The sequence below is a fragment of the Cyanistes caeruleus genome, chromosome 3 (assembly GCF_971803275.1).
Source record: "Cyanistes caeruleus chromosome 3, bCyaCae1.hap1.1, whole genome shotgun sequence".
Classification (NCBI taxonomy): Eukaryota; Metazoa; Chordata; class Aves; order Passeriformes; family Paridae; genus Cyanistes; species Cyanistes caeruleus.
The window spans coordinates 28,306,841-28,323,163 of NC_141703.1; the positions used below are offsets into that span (position 1 = coordinate 28,306,841).

At 41.4% G+C, this 16,323-nt stretch overlaps 1 protein-coding gene and 2 long non-coding RNA genes across 9 annotated transcripts in view; 1 reads left to right on the forward strand and 2 right to left on the reverse strand.

Annotated features, from left to right (window-relative positions):
• Positions 1–16,323, forward strand: part of FHL2 (four and a half LIM domains 2) — a 37,672-nt gene that overhangs the window by 2,569 nt on the left and 18,780 nt on the right. The window contains exon 1 of one of the 6 annotated variants that reach the window (XM_023918205.2): positions 10,267–11,228. The exons of 3 other annotated variants lie outside the window; for them this stretch is intronic. In XM_023918205.2, the coding sequence (XP_023773973.2) occupies positions 10,803–11,228 (426 nt within the window). In that variant the 5' untranslated portion in view covers positions 10,267–10,802. Of the gene's footprint in view, positions 1–10,266; positions 11,229–16,323 lie in introns of those variants that run through there. 2 more of the 6 variants (XM_023918206.2, XM_086880334.1) reach the window with 2 other exon arrangements.
• LOC147654036 (uncharacterized) lies at positions 590–8,473 on the reverse strand. Of its 2 annotated transcripts, none has more exons than XR_015284291.1 (3): positions 8,214–8,473; positions 7,332–7,364; positions 590–3,281 (listed from the first exon to the last, which is right to left on the reverse strand). It is a non-coding gene; the product is annotated as an uncharacterized LOC147654036 (long non-coding RNA). The 2 variants fall into 2 exon arrangements; XR_015284292.1 differs by having other exon boundaries at positions 7,332–7,417; positions 8,214–8,468.
• LOC147654037 (uncharacterized) lies at positions 10,675–14,996 on the reverse strand. The gene is made up of 2 exons (XR_015284293.1): positions 14,507–14,996; positions 10,675–11,771 (listed from the first exon to the last, which is right to left on the reverse strand). It is a non-coding gene; the product is annotated as an uncharacterized LOC147654037 (long non-coding RNA).

Consider the following 16,323-nt stretch of genomic DNA (forward strand, 5'->3'; position numbering starts at 1 on the left):
AAAAACGAGAAGCAGAAGCAGCATTCCAATCATGTAGAACAAAGCATTAGCTTTTTAAAAAACCTCTGTTGGCCAAAAGTCTTTAGCTGGAACAAAATGCAGGAACATACATAGTAATGCTGTGATTTTTCACGGGATTTGAATTTAAAAGTGAAGTTAAACAAAAAGACCCAAAGCCTGTTTCCAAAGTGAAACCATTCTAAAGGCAATCTCCAACAATAATGCTTTGTTCTTACCTATGATTTAAAAATATGATTAGTGGATGAATAACTTTAGTTTTTCCCTTGAAAAAAGGAAGCCATCAGAACAAGGCAGACCTTTGACTGCAGCTGGCAAGAGGCTGTGAAGGGGAAGCCTCATTCAAACACTTCTTTAACACAGAAAATGTAAAAGGCTATTTTACAAGGAAGAAAACCAGAGAAGGAAGTGGATGTGAATACTGACTTGGGGTGAAATCCTGGTCCCATAGATATCAATAGGAGTTCTCTCAGATGCATCCACAGATTATTTTAACAAAACTCAGATCACTTTCTTTTTCTTCTAATTTTAATAGTGCCATACTTGTGTAGATTTGTACCACAAAAGTGCATTTGCATATTTTTTCTTACCTTTTTCCTTCTTTGTGGCTATGTGCTGTCTAACCAAACCACAGACACTCTGACACAGTTGTTTTTCAGTGAGATGAATTATTACTGACTGCAATATTTTATCTTTGGCTTTATATCACAGTGAGTATAGTTCTACACTGATAAATCTCAGGCTGTTTCAACAATGTTGAAATGCTGATCAGCTTTGAGAAGCATAGGTCATATTGCACTGAGTCCTAGCTTTTCTGAAAGCAGCTGGAGCAATTTTGCCTGGTTTTGCTCACTTGCCTCTGACAAATATGGAAGGAGAACTACCATAGACATTGCAAAGGGATTTATCCACTTCATAAAAGTCAAAATGTTTCTGCTGCAGGTTGATTAACTGGTTACTTTTACCAAGTAAAAGTGCTTTTACACTCTTACCAAGAATTAGTAAAACTGAAAGGAGACTAGAAGGAAAAATATTTTCCCTCAATTTCACTTCATATTTTCATACTTTCAGTAATATTTTTTTATTAAGCCATTTGTACAGGGTGTCTTTTGTAATATTCTTTCCTTTTCCTGCAGTGTCTGTGGAACTCCCATATCACAACAAATTAGAGTAGAGCTCTCCTTTAAAAAGGAAAATAAACACTTTGTCATGAGAAGAAAATAAGTGGGGACAGAAGCTGTCTCACACACCTCATAAACAAAGCTAGTGGGCTTTCAGATGAGCATATTCCCTGTCAAACTGAACAGATTTTCACCAGTCTTCCTAGAAATTTGCATGCTTTCTGTAGAAGGGAAGCATTGACAGCATTGACTAGTGCTTCTTTTTGGTAGTCTGTGGCTTGGGAAGCAAAGCCCAACATGCCTTGAGATTACCATATGAAAACAGAAATACCTGCAAGGCGCAGATGCCATCACACAGAAGCCCATTATCCTGTTATTTATACCATTTTTCCAATGCTTGGTATTCAAATTCCCTATGCATGGTTTCCATTGCAACACATCTCCCAGCCTCCAGCTCTGGGTGTGGAAGGCAGCAGGACACTCAGGGGCCTAGAATACTAATTATAATACAAAGAGAGAGAGACAGCATGGCACTTTTGGTACAAAACAATAATAGAGAGGAAGTTCTCAGGAACTCTGTTTTACTTTTCAACACCACCACATAAGCCCCAGTGAGGAATTTGTGTGAGCACAGGTCAAACATGTTACGTGTTACATGCTCGCATTACCTGCCTTTCACTGTCGAGTATTTCTTCTCTCAACATCCTTTTAGGGGAGAAAAATAGCACTTTTTCCTAATTCAGAAAAAAGAAGTAAGGGTCCTTTAAGGACCAGATCTGAGGCCAGCCATGCCTCCTTTCTGCCTTTTTACCCTGTGTTTACTAATATAAATATAGGGCGGATCTGCAGCTTACTAAAGGAAATAGCAAAGAGTGCTGGCTCCAGAGCATGCTCATGGAGAAAGCTGGCAGGAGAAGCAGTGTGGGCATGGCTGTGAAAGTGCTATAAGCACTCAGGTAGAGCAGTCTGCCTTCCTCACAAGTCTTCCTCTGCTGTCTCCTGCAATGAAGTTCCCATTGCCTACCAGTGCTGTGTCTGCTGCCAGACAAGCCAGTCCCTTCCCCACATTTTTTTCTGGATATCCAAGTGTTAGAAACTCTTTCTTGCAAGTGAGGAGTCTGGGTTCATGGAAATCCTTCTGGATATAAGGAAGAGTCAGCATCATTGTGGAGAGGGTCTTCAGGGGCAGACAGATGGGCAGTGCTCAGTCATGTAAGGCATTTACATTGTAGCAACCCAGCCAGGACTCACTGGTCTTCATGGTTAGACATTAGGGATAAGCAAAAGGACTAGCACTGCTCCATAATGTGAGTTCTGACTCCCCTCTAATGATTCACAGAAATTACTTATCTTCCAGCAAGAGACACTTTATCTTCAAGACAATCCATTGTTACAAGTATTTCCTTCGTTTTACTCACAACATTTGAATTTCATTCACATTAAGACAGCAACTCCACTAGACAGCCATGTGAATATAAACTTGGCAGGCACAAACACAACCCATATGCCTATCAGGCTGAGAATGGATGGTATATTTTTTCAGCTCTATGTGAAGCGGTAGACACGAAATTCACATCAGAAACCAAATGATTACTTTAATCCTATTATTTAAAGGGCCTGAGCACTTATAGGGTTCAAAGTAAGCACAGGCCTAAGAGGATCAACAGCAAGGACTCTACTTCAAAGTGCACATTCTAAGCTCATGCACTCAATCATAATATATGTCTGAGCCTACATCTCAGACCCTCTCAGTTTATCTGTAGTATATACAAACAGTAGCTGGGAAGAAAAATAATTGTTGCCATACAGAAGGATCTTTTTTCAAAGCAGGATGTCCCAAATCATGGCCAGACTGGAGAGAGTGACTGTTTCTACTTACATCAAAATATTGTGAGTCTGAAGTAATTTGGGAAGTGATTTGTAACTGTATGCTTCGTTTGAATATTAGGCAAGTTGAAGGGTTTGGGGAATGATAGGTCCAACAGATAACCAGTCCTTGAAGTCCTTGATGGTTGGAACAGAAGAGGCTAAATGATCTGGGTTTTTTTGCTTCTGTGTTCATTGTGGGGAGCTTGGAGAGCTTCCTGCAGCAGAATGCTTCCTCATGGGTATCGTCAGAGGATCTCTTTCAAGCTGAAGTGTCTGTCAAAGAGGTATGGAGCAAAAAAACAAAATGAATAGGAAGAAAATGTCAGAATTAGATGGTGTTCATACAACAGATTTAAAGGGACTGAGGATGAATTAGCTGAAATATTAGTCCATGGCCTCTTATTTAAAACAGACTTAGAACTGAACACCTGAATGTATCCAATACAGCATCAGCTTTTTTAAATGCTTCCAAGAGAAAGCAGGAGAAATAGAGCCTGGTAATACTGAGAAATTTAGTAGAAATCACCACACAGGGTAGAGAAGATGGGTGAATATGATACACTGGGAGAAATTCAATATAGCTTGGTAAGGAGAAATCATGCTCTACAGATCCCTCAGGTTCTTATAAGATAAACAGCATGGAGATACAGGAGGTCTTTGGTTGACAGCATCTGCCTATTTGTCCTTTTCCATGTATTCACTAAGGGCCCTCACACAAAACCTTAAAAACACAGTGACAGGATAAGAAGGAAGATATTTGCATGTATCACATAAAATCAATTGAAAGATAGACAGGTTTTACAGCTAAGAGATTGATAGGAGATTATTAGTGGAAATTCTTCTAAGACTGAAGAACCAGATGAGAGAAAAGGATCTTAGGCAACAGGATGAGTGGGCACTACAGTAGCCTCTCAAACTGAATGTAGATGTGCATAAAACAGTGAATGGGGTGGGGGGGAAACTTAACTTTAGCTATAAAGTAATGGTTTTGACGTGTCTAGCTGGATGTGAAATTTAGAGGTTGCATAGGTTTACAAAAAAACCCCAAAACAACAGAACACAAGCAGCCAAAATGCAAACTGAATGCTAAAGTTTTGGCTACATCACCTGAAAAACTAAACTGCCATATTGAAAAAGTTTGAGGAGGAATGATAAAACACGAGAAGTAGCATTTGTGCAGACTGAACAGGTAGACTAAGATTCCCTGGCCTAGGAGAGATGTCTGAGGGGAGATATGATAAAGATTGAGAAAGACAGCATAGAATATGTAGCATATGAATAAAGATCATTTTTTCATGAAATCTCCAAAGGTAAGACCTAGGAGGCCTCAGATGAAACTGGTAGGTAATATGTTCAAAATTAACACAAGGAAGATGGTTCTTCAGCAACACAGAGTAGAGCTACCTGTTACTGGAAACTGAATTTCCTTTCAGGCAACCAGGAGGGAACTGCAAGTTCGTGAAAGTGATATTCAGTATGGATACTGCCTCCAGGTTGAGATATCCCCAAGCCAAAAGTTGTTGGAGGCTGGCAGAGTATGAAGAGATATCATTACATTCTCTTCTCCCTATCTTCCCAAGACATTTCCCAAGAGCAGCATAACAAATTGGAGGAACCCAGTTTTCAGTGACTCTCTTACTGCTATGGTGTGATCCAAATAACTAACTACAAATGACAAATTCTGCCTGACACTTCATCCTTTACAGGCACAAATGTTAGACTGAAAACTTCCTTCCTTCCTTCCTTCCGTCCTTCCTTCCTTCCTTCCTTCCTTCCTTCCTTCCTTCCTTCCTTCCTTCCTTCCTTCCTTCCTTCCTTCCTTCCTGCCTTCCTTCCTGCCTTCCTTCCTGCCTTCCTTCCTGCCTTCCTGCCTGCCTTCCTTCCTGCCTTCCTTCCTGCCTGCCTGCCTGCCTGCCTTCCTGCCTTCCTGCCTTCCTGCCTTCCTGCCTTCCTTCCTGCCTTCCTGCCTTCCTTCCTGCCTTCCTGCCTTCCTTCCTTCCTGCCTTCCTTCCTGCCTTCCTTCCTGCCTTCCTGCCTGCCTTCCTGCCTGCCTTCCTGCCTGCCTTCCACACTTCCACACTTCCACACTTCCACACTTCCTTCCTGTCCTAATCTTAACCCTTAAAGGCAAGTTAGACAAAGATCTGCCAGGAATGACTTTGACATTGCCACTCCTGCCTTGGAAATTAGTTAAGTTCTTAACATGTCTGCCAACTGCTCAGTTTTTCAAGCCTGTCTTTACTCAGAAGTTCCTGAGGCCTCTGGATGTCTGATAAAGTGAAATGGTAGTTTCAGATGTTGTTATTTATCTCCAGAGGGTGATAACAGCTATCAGGACTGCAGGCAGAAAAAGTGCTAAGGGGAGCAGAAGCAGGTAATACACACAGGAGTAAGGTTTTGGAGAAGAAGCCATGAACAGTGGGTCAGTGGGAGGGGGAAAGACTATGGAAAGGGGATTTTGCCTAAAAATGCTGAAGTGTGCTGCTGGGAACACCACAGGGAATGGGAGCTATATTTTACATAATAGCAAGTCTCTGGGGCTGTTGGAAACACAGAGTGATTCGTTTCTTGGAACAATCACAATGTGTTTGTTTCATGCATCTGGAACAGGGAATGATAAATCATGATTATACCAAAATTAATGAATCCTAAATTAAGGGGTAGTATTTACCAGCTCAGAAGACCAGCAATTACTGCAACCTCTGTCGTAATTTGACATCCCAGATTCCATCTGCAGGGGTAGGAAACCCAAAAGGTTCTTCACATCTGTCATATTCAGGCCCCACATGGCAGTCAAGTTGAACCCAGAGGAAAGAAGCAAGAGCTCCTCTGCATAGGTCCTTGCACTATTATCATTCAGCCATATGAAGATCCCCCACATGTTGTTGGGGGTTGTCTTTCTATCCCAAAACACTTCCAAAAACATGCCACCAAGATCTCTGCCCTTGGTTACAGATGAGCAAACTATGGAGCTGAGGGGTTTAGCAAACAATTAGAAGCCAAAGAAATGTGAAGATGGCAAAGACTAAAATGTTTCACTCTAGTTTCCTTAAAATGAAAGGCACCACCTGTTCCTTAGTGAGGGGAAAGAATGAGAAATAATGCTAGGGAAAGTAGATGAAAATACTGTATACTGTAAGAATTGTTGTCTTCCACTCTCTTTGTTGTAAATCTTCATTATTTCTTCACGCAGTTCACAGCCTGGTGAGGGCTGTTCAGGATGGCTGCCCCACCTGGTTAACTGCTAACTGCTTGGGGAGTTGTTTGATGGGCTGCCTCTATCCTGCAATGGCCTCTATAGCTTTTTTTTTAATCCATGAGGTCCTGGGATAGATTTTCTGACAATACTGTTTGTCCAGTGAAGGACTTGTCAGTCCTGTAACACAGTGCCTCATCTTTCCAAGCTTTTGGAAACTCATCTGTCAACAAGAGGGATTTTCCTTGGCAGATACCATTCCTTTAAGCCCTGGGTTGATGCTTGAAGCTTCCTCTGGTGTTCTATCTTCTTCTTCGTCAAGCACCACTACACCTCTCCTCTGTGATCAAATTTTGTTCCTCTGCACATCAGTGATAAAAGCTGTTTATCTACTCAGCTGGGAGAGAGGAAAGCAGCAGAAAAAGGGACACAGCTGTCCTTCTGCCTGGGTCATCCACTGCAAGCCCTCTCTTACATCTCAATTGTCCACAGAAAGAGGGGTATGGGAGCAATTACACAGAAAGTGACAGGCCACATCCTGACAGGTGTCTCACTGCCATATCCACTTTGGGACATCTCTTTCAGGAGATAGATTTCTCTGAATGAAACTGGGGCTAAATGGATCGAAAGTCCTTACTTAAAAAAATTAATGAAATCTTTGTCCAAGCTGGCCATAATGGTCTACAATGCTTTCATCTCTATCCCAGACCATGCTATCATAGAGACACACATGTATTTGAGTCTCAATGATCTCTATTATCACATAGCATCATGTTATCCTTCTAAAGATAACTTTTCCTGTGGAAAACTGAAGTTCTTTGATGCTACTGAACCATGGCATCTTTCTCTAAATTCCTGAAGAAATTGTTTAGCACTGCATGTGAAAACTATTTAAACATATTAAGAAAGTAAACATGGAAGTATTTTTTTTTTTTACAGATTAGGTTGGAGTTTCTAAATGACTAATGTTTCCACATTGATTTAGGCTAAACATCAATAATAGAAGTCTTGCATGATCCCAAAGCAGACAGACTTTCTCTATCTGCCTTGGCTGGGGTGGTTTCAATGGATTGTCCAAAGATGTCTGTAATTCCCTCATCAGAATCTGCAAAACTGATATTTCTTACCTGATGTGTCTTTCTACTTGAGGTTCAAGTCTCCTAGGAGGTGAAAGGAAGATCAGAATATTGCAAAAAGCCTTGTGACTTGGAAACTGAATTGGGAAAGAAAATGCATGCTGAAAATATCTTTTTATCCTTTGTAAATTCCTCATAATCTTGGGGAAAATACTTATCTGTGAGCATTTTATAAGAATGAAATTTCAGGGAGATTTCATATTGCCTAGCTGTTATTTTAGGTTTAATGAACTAAAATGCAACATCTGCACTAGTCTGCACTCCTTCCTAAGTAGTAGTGCCAAAAATAGCAGCTCTCCTAAATGCACCCCCTCATATTCAATTGAAGCTTGTGTTACACAGACTCAAGCATCAAAAAGGGAATTAGTTGAATTCTGATAAAGTAACTTAACAGTTTCCATGATAAATTGGCAGAGTAAGGAATCAGCCAGTAGCTTAGCCATTTTCAAACCTAAAAGTGTATTATTTTACCCTCCCCTCCTCTCAGAGACATTCTATTTCTCTGTGTCTCAAACTGGGGGAAATAAAAATATTCCACTTCCAGCTGTCTCTTTCCACTACTTTTCTTTGTTCATTATTTTCAGCCAGAAAAGGAGATAAGTGCTGAAATTACAGTTATTCTAACATCAGTCCAGTAGCTGAAGTGAGACTTATGAGGGCTTAGTAAAATCATTGAGAAGTCCTGCTATGAAAATGGTACTATTCCCATCTTTTTTCCTCATATGGGAGGCACAGCATTCTACACATAAAATTAACCCGTTAAACACACAGACCACTGAAGAACAAGCAATATATGCTGTGTAAATGCCATATACATGAGGAAAAGATAATTATAAACCATAGGATGTTTATAAATCACTTTATGGTACTTGCATTTCCACTCTTGATTTAGGCCCCCTGTTGGAAGCATTGCCTCCGTTTTCATTGCATTCACTCCTCTGAAGCCTTGAAGATGCCTGATCTCTGCTGGGCTCTTTAGAGAACCAATGAAGTAAAAATGAAATAAAAAATACCTATACTGAGAAAGAAGAACTGGGTTACATAATAAATTTGTTAGTGAAAGGTCCTCTGCCCTTTCCTCCCCATCCCTCTGAAAATTAATGGCATTTGTGGCTCTCCCACCCACCCACACCTGTTGGATTTAATTCTGGTGGGAAAGGGGCTGGGAAGGGCTGCCAATCACTGATGAATATTTACTTGCCAGATAAATGTGGGGTGAATGGTCCTGAAGGAGGGTAAGAGGTCTGGCACTCCCTATACCTTCCCTAGAAGTGTTTGATGGAATGCATGCACCTCATTATGGGATGAGGGAAGGTGTGCCTGGTAACCTTCCACATCCCTTTCACAGCTCCAAATAGTCTTGAGGAGGCTGCTGAGGGCCAAGTCCCATAGTGAGCTCACAAATCAGTGGGTTTTAAATTGGCAGAGCTTCTTCTGCCTCCAAGGAGTCAGAGGTGATAAATTTGGCAAAAATTACCTTATCTGACTTAGTCAACCCAGACCTGCAACAAATAAACTAAATCATTTCAGCTGGAGTCAGTATATATTTAAACATATAATTGTGGAAAACACTTGCCTTGTATGACAAGGATCATCAAAAAATCTCTGACAGACTTTCTGCAGTAGCTGTCAATGGACAAATGGGAAAATAAAAATATCAGGAATATTGAAAAATATTTTGATGTTTTTCTGACACATTCAGAATAGTTTGTTTAGAAAAGTTTGGAATCAAATAGCCCAATTCTAATCATCTTCAAGACCTTTCTCCTTTTCAATGTACACTACTAAATTAGAGCTGAGGTAAGAACAGTAACTAAGGTGAAAATAAATAATTATTGTTGCCACTGTGCAATAGTTTAATCTAAAAGAGAGAAACTATTCCTCCTAATACATTCATACTCTAGCTAGCCCTTGGTAAATTTCCTAGCAACTTACATGTGAGTTTGGCTGTCCTGAGCTTTATATTTACAGACAGTGAAGCTAATGAACAGAAAGATGAAATGTTCTGTCCAAGGGCATCCAGGAAGTCATTGATGGGACTGGAAACCCAGCAAGTATAGCTCTCCCAAGATAAAGGTGCAGATCCAAGGTAGTTCATGGGTTTAATGAAATTTTTTCACTCTCTGGTTTAATTCATTTTACAGTGCCACTGCAAATTCAAGGGAAGAATCAGGGACTCCCCATGTGGCTGGGGAGTGCAGCAGCTTTGATTTTAATAAGATTTAATTGCCATGGCATTCTTAATCCTGTATGTCTATTGTCAGTCCTCCAGGGCATGATGCCTGTGTTTTGAGAACTCAACAGCAAAGGCTGGATCAACTGACAAACAGGCCATTGCTGGTCACCAAAATAACTCACATCTGTAAATGAAAGTTGGTTTCTTATAAAAGAACCAGGAATGGTCCCTCCCCACCATTTTATTCTGTGCTTTTCTAGATTTGGAGTAACACTGAGACCAACCAACACATTTTACCCCCATTTCAAATCTGGCTGTATTTGGGTGGATAAGAGGACAGAAAGTACAGGGCAGGGTACTGGCATAAGTTCATCTTGCAGGAGAAACCCTTACCTAGCCCATGTGCACATTTACACCACTGCTGAGGCACACACCAGAACCCAGTATCCAAAACTGGACTACCTGGCATCTTCTGGATGCAAAACAACAGCAAGACTCTCTTGGGATAATGGGCTTTACATATTTATCCTCTGGTATCCCTTGAGGTTGGAAGCGTTCATATTTAAGCACCTCCCTTTGGCAAGCACCAGTCATTACTGAAGAATTACCCTGAATTGCCTTCCCAGCCTAGCCCTCAAGCTGCAGAGAGCAGACATCTCCCATGTGCTTCTCATCCAAATTCTCCCTCTGGGAGGTTTCCCAGGACCCTCACTGTTTTGATTAGCAGAATGTGTTTCTGCTAGAATGGTTGATAAATGAAATTGGATTTTGTAGCAGGAAAAGTAGTTCCTGATTATAGCAGGATTAATAGTTCCCTCTCTTCTTACCATGTGCACACTGGCAAGGCTCTTGACTGGGTACTGAGCATGTGCTGAGACAAGCTGTTCCTTTGGCTTTCTCTTACAAAGAGATGGTTGGTTTTGGTTTCATTGATTTCCCCTGCTTTTGTTCGTTTTCCTCCTGGTTATGGGGAAGCTTGGTAAGAAAGAAGGGTGGAGAGAAACTTGACTGGGGTCTGAATGCTCATAAAGAAACGCCTGCACACTTGGTCCTTGTAAAAATGTGCACCTCTCCACAAAGGAGAGAGACAGGTTGTTTCACTCTTCTTTGGTAAGACACTCAGCAGGCAAAACGACCAAAGCAAATAAAGCCTCATACCAATTTTAACCAAGGACTTTATTCTCTCAGCCAGGTGAAAAGCCTTACAAATATTTGGTCTTGAGCTGCTGTAAAACCTCTCCTTCTGTAAAGAGCGAGCTCTCAGATTTAGCAAAGCCGTGTTATTAATGAGCATCATGGCTTTAGAGAAACAAAGGCTGGAGAAGGGGAGAGGGAGCCTTATTTTAGGAAGGGGGCCAAGAAAGACAAGATGTTTAGCAGGGGGAAGTATCGACACCCTTGCAATAGAGAAAGTGTCGAATGCCAGCTGCAGAGCTCCTCAAAGAACGAGAGTCTCCGATGCTTTTGTGTCCTTATATGGTAAAATGATAGCGAGGGGTTTCACTGGGCTGGGGAAGGCAGCAGCCTCTTTCCACACAGCGCTGACTGCAGAGCTGCGATCGGCAGAGCCGCTCTGGGCAGGCGGCAGAGAGCCCGGCTGGCGGCACAGCTCTGCGCTGCAGGCAGGCCAGCGGGCTCCTGGCACACCTCTTAGTGGATGTGACCCCCTGTCCCCGCTCCAGGAGGTGGCATTAACTGCCCGCTGCTGCTCTGTAAGTAAATATCCCTTTTTCCCCTTCCCTCCCGCTACCCACAGAACATATCTTTGGAGGTGTCGCTTTAAACAAAGGGTGCGGAGAGGAGGAGAGGGCTGCTTAATATCCCAGTGGGTTTTGGGGGAAGGATGCAGAGGAGAGAGATTGCCGGTCCCCCTTTCTCCTGAGTGCGCGGGGAGGGGTGTGAAGAGGACAAAAAGACAAATTCCTTATCGCAGCAATTACTGCTGCGTGTCCGTCAGTAAAGTGACACATCAGCGAGCTGATGAGGAGCTGGGTCTTTTCATGTGTAACTATTTTTAATGACTGCATTGTGCTGAGTGTGTAATCCCCCGGGGAGGTGATAAAAAGTACAGGATGGGGTCTTAGATTCCTTACACCTCCGTGCAGTCCTGCTACCGAGCTCAACAAAGGAGCATTTTTGTACTGTAGCAAGAGCAGATACACATGAAACAAAGGTAGCCTCTCCTTTTTGCTGGCAGTGTGGACAGATTGTGTATGGGAAAAACGGGGAGCCATCAGCATCTGCTTCTTCTTTTTCTGTGGAGAGAATAAATTAGAATACAAATCCCAATTAATAGCGCTGCATTCCTTCTTTTTGTGCTTTTCTCTGTGTGCGTGTGTGTGCAGCTACAATAACCCAGTCCTTACTGTATGCTAACGTGGATTTCCCTGCGTACATAATAAAGGAAATACTTTCATTGTCTGCATTGACAGCTGTTCCAAACTTTTTACTCTCCCCAAGGGATGTGGCTTTTATTTAGTTGACCAAATACCTGCATATTCCAGCTTTGCTGTGTAGAGACACACACAGCTTTGCTGAGTACACGAGACAATAAATGTGATAGAAATATATGTACCAGCAAGTCAGTCAGTCTGTGATTGCCACTCCCCTGACTCCAATCTAGAGGTACATTAACAAAGATTGCTAATTGACATTGAGATTACCAGGGTCAGTAACCGTAACATTTATTGATGGTTATGAGTATTTATACATTGTCTTGAATAGGAATTGTTCTAAAAGGGACCAATATAAGGCTGTGTTATTAGATACACAAATGAACACAAATGTGAAAGAATACTACAATTAAGGTTGTCTCTGTGTTTCTGCTGTGAACCCTATTTTTATCAGTTCATAAATTTATGGGACTCCCAGCTTTCTGGCCAAAATCTTCTGTGCCTTTTATCAGCCAGATGGTAAACTTTGAACATGATTGCTTCAGGCATTTGGATATGGAAGGCAAAAAAAAAAAAGGTTGGTATTTGTTTCTTTTACAAAAATTTATGTCTGTTTTGTGCACCTGTAGACGTAACTGGGAAAGGATGGATTCTAAAGGTTGCTTTTTCAATAGAACCTGACCAATTCTTGGTCACATAGGGAGAAATTTTTTTTAAAAGGATACGCTGTATTGAAAACTCAGCTCCTGACATACCATAGTATTAATATCTAAATCTGACCTGAGTACCAATAAAACTGTCTTTTACCCTAGCCATAGGCTAAAATGATCTCTGGCTTGTGAACCAACATGTGGTTGGGGTGAGTAGGGCAGCTGAAAAGACATAAAATGCTGTTGTTGAGGATTCAACTTTGTAAAAGTTACCTGGTGTTCCCACCTGGCATCTCCATCTAACTAGCACACCTGACACTAGGGGGTGGACCAGTTATGGTGGTCTTTTGAAAAAGCCCAAGATGGCTAAAGTGCTGAGATAAAATATAATTATTTTTGGTTCTCACCATTTTGTCAAATTTGCTCCCACAGAAATCAGCGGTGGTTGACAAATCAGAAAGCACCAAATAGACACTTCCAGGTGGTTTGGATTTACAGGATAATATTACTAATTTTTTGTGAAATCACTTTCATCTCACAGGAGTGGCTATATTGTGTCAGATATTGTTTGTCTATGTGAAGCTTGTACCGTGTAGAGCATGTAATGGTGATTCCCAACTGAAGAACTCAGGTACAAATAATGATCTATTTCCCACTTCTTAGAGAAGTCTAGGGATAGCACTTCCCTGAAATCACATATTTCCTGTCCATGCAGACATCAGCTCTCCCAGATGGCACACCTTGCATTAGAAAAGAGATCAGACAATTCCTTTGATCACATGCAACACAGTCCGCCAGCATTCCATCACGCTTTGAAAGTCAGAAGCCCAAAAAACCCACAACCCCAGAACACTGGTAACAAAATACAACTTCTATAATTGTAAGGGTTAATGACAGTTTCTGCTACACTGGAAATTCAAACATTCATCCCAAAAGAAAGGGATGAGGAGGGCTGCAAAGACCTATATTCAGGAGAGACCTCTGGCTCAGTTCTCCAGAGCATTGAGCTCTGAGTCTCAGAGCCAAGCAATGTGTTACCTGCTGATGTCCTCACCTCCCTGCCTTGCCTCATCCCACAGGGGCCAGGATAATCACAGTTAAGGGAAGGTCAGATGAGTGTTAACACCTTTGGCCACAAGCAATGCCTGTTGCTGCTGGCCAGCATGCTCACAGTCTTTCAAGGTCCCCACAGACCAGGAACATTCAGGTCTAAGTCTCATTCATATTTCTCTGATGGGTTAATCTGTCCTGAGCATCCCTGGACACTCTGAATGGTGTAGTGTTGTAGGCAATCATCTTTCCTCACTTGGATACTGCTTCAGAGAGTGGGGGAATCTCATAATTTGCATTTTTAGACTGATTAATTCTAATGGTGTAGTTTTAATATTTCATTTACATATGCACAGTTATTTGTGATGCAGATTCACCCCACGTGAGAGTGTGAAATGGCAGGGTAATGACAGGTTTCATGAAAATAAATCTTGGATACATTGACAGCCACTGAAGCATTAACATTTCAACAATATTAATTAGCTATATATAGACAGAGTTTGATTATAAACCACTAGAGCCTTCTCCTAAGGATGAACATGAAAATACTTATGCCAGGTGAAAAAGTTAGTTTTGTTCCTTTTCACGTACCCTTCTATATTATATTGGATTATATCAACTAGGATGCTGAATTGTTACTGTACATATAATAATATGCCATAAGAGGAATGCAGGTGAGCATAACACTGACATAAGCATATTCACTTCTCCCTTCTACAGGAAATTTTTGAATTTAAAGTTTCAAATATAACAACCATTGCAGAGAAAGGTCTAAGGTATCACACTGATGGTGTTAGTTCTAGACCCTCAGCAAGCATGAGGGCTCAAAACCCACCACTGTTTCTTCACTTCATCTTGCATAATAAAATCAGTAAATTGTGTAAAGTAATGACATACCTGTAAGCATTTACATAGATATATTTTGTCATTGCTCTGAAGCACCTTGAGATTTAGAGCAGAAATGTCTCCAGAGACCAGGATATTGCCTTTGATGAATTCCACCTCTCCGTACTATGCCATGCAGCTCTCCATGGTGGATTCAACATCTTCCTTCTTCAGTTGGAAATAATCTTGCCCACAAAAAGATTGCCTGTGTCTATGTCACCAGGCTTTCTATGTCTTTGTACCTTCTTCTGTACCTCTCACGCACCATGGGTACTTTGGCTTAAACTCAGCAGATGTCCTCTCTGCTCTCTTGTGCCAGTCTCCAGCCACAAACCTCCCCAAAACTGGGTCTAACTGGTTTCACCCAGGTGCAATCCATCTGGTTTGCTAAGATGTACCCAGCTGAACAGGTGCCCCCAAGGTTTAGGCAGCCTCCTTTGCCAAGTTTTGGAAGGCCAGGGGCATGGCAGCTGAGCAGGGAAGTTTGGATACCTCACAGCCCAGAGGCATCCCCTGCCACAGCAGTTTTATACAGCAGCTGTAAGATGTGCATTAACTGATCCCCCAAACCAGGCGTGCCAATTATCTTGGACACAAGGGGGCTTTGTGGTCTTACCTCAGTAAGCAGAACCAGAGCTGTGATGCTAGAGGCCAGAACAAATAACAAAGCATTCTTCTTCCACAGAATCATCCCGACTTTCCTTCTATCCTTTCTTTAAAGAAAGAAACACAGGCTATTTGGGACACTGTTCTGGTTTTGTGCCCTGGGTAGTAGTATGAAAGATTTCAAAAATACAGAAAAATTTGGAAACATGACACCATGGTAGCACATGGCATTTCTGTGTATTTTTATCTTAAAGACTAATTTCTCTGAGATTAGCAGTGTTCCTGTCAATAAGAGAAAGCAATCCTTTTCTGGGAAAAGAAACCTTTGTTGGAGTTTAATGTCTGCAGACATTTAGCTTAAACACTACTTTTGCAGGATAGTGCCAGAAATAATAACAAGGTTTATTAGTCTTATACTATTTTTCTCCTCTATCACTTTTTGTTATCTGCTTAAATGCTCTTATTAGAAATATAAACTTTCATGCTTATGCAGGATCAAGTACTTGACCTTTCATTTGAGCAAGATTTTTGCTTATTTTGCAAGAGAAAGTAGGAGGACAGCAATTTCAAAAGGCTTTAAAATAGAAAATAAAAGCAAGCCTTTCCACTTGAACTGTGCTCCTCTTTGCTGTGGCAGATTTAAGTCATGGTTCATGTTTTTTAAATACCCTTCTTTTGCAACTGAAATAAATGCAGGAATATGGGTAAGACCATAGACCCTCCAGTAATTTCAGTATCAGCTGGAGAAAACCGTAGAGGAAACCCTGTGGGGTACACTTTCAAAGTGTCATTGCTCAGTTTTTCTGTGGCATTTGCAGATATTACCACTGGTTCTTGCTCTACCTCTGCTGGAGTGGCTCTAGACTGGAGCAGAGCTTTATTGACTGCCAAACACAATAAACCACACAGAAACCACAAGTGGAGTGTTCCTTCTCCACTGCTGTAACTGGGATTACTTTGGCCAGATGCACGAGGAACCTTGCCACACAAGAAACATTTTCTATTTCATTTTTTTATTATTTATGTTCTTCTAAGGAGTACAGTCTTAACGAGCAAGCTATCCACTTTCCAGGTCATGATAGGCTGACTGTGCAATCCAGACAGAAACCAGGTATGCTTTGATTATCTGCATATGTTAATGCAGTCTGTTGGGTCAGAAAATTGCTCTAAAGAGATTTAAAAGAAACTGTAAAAAAGAGATCAGAATGTTATACCATACGCAA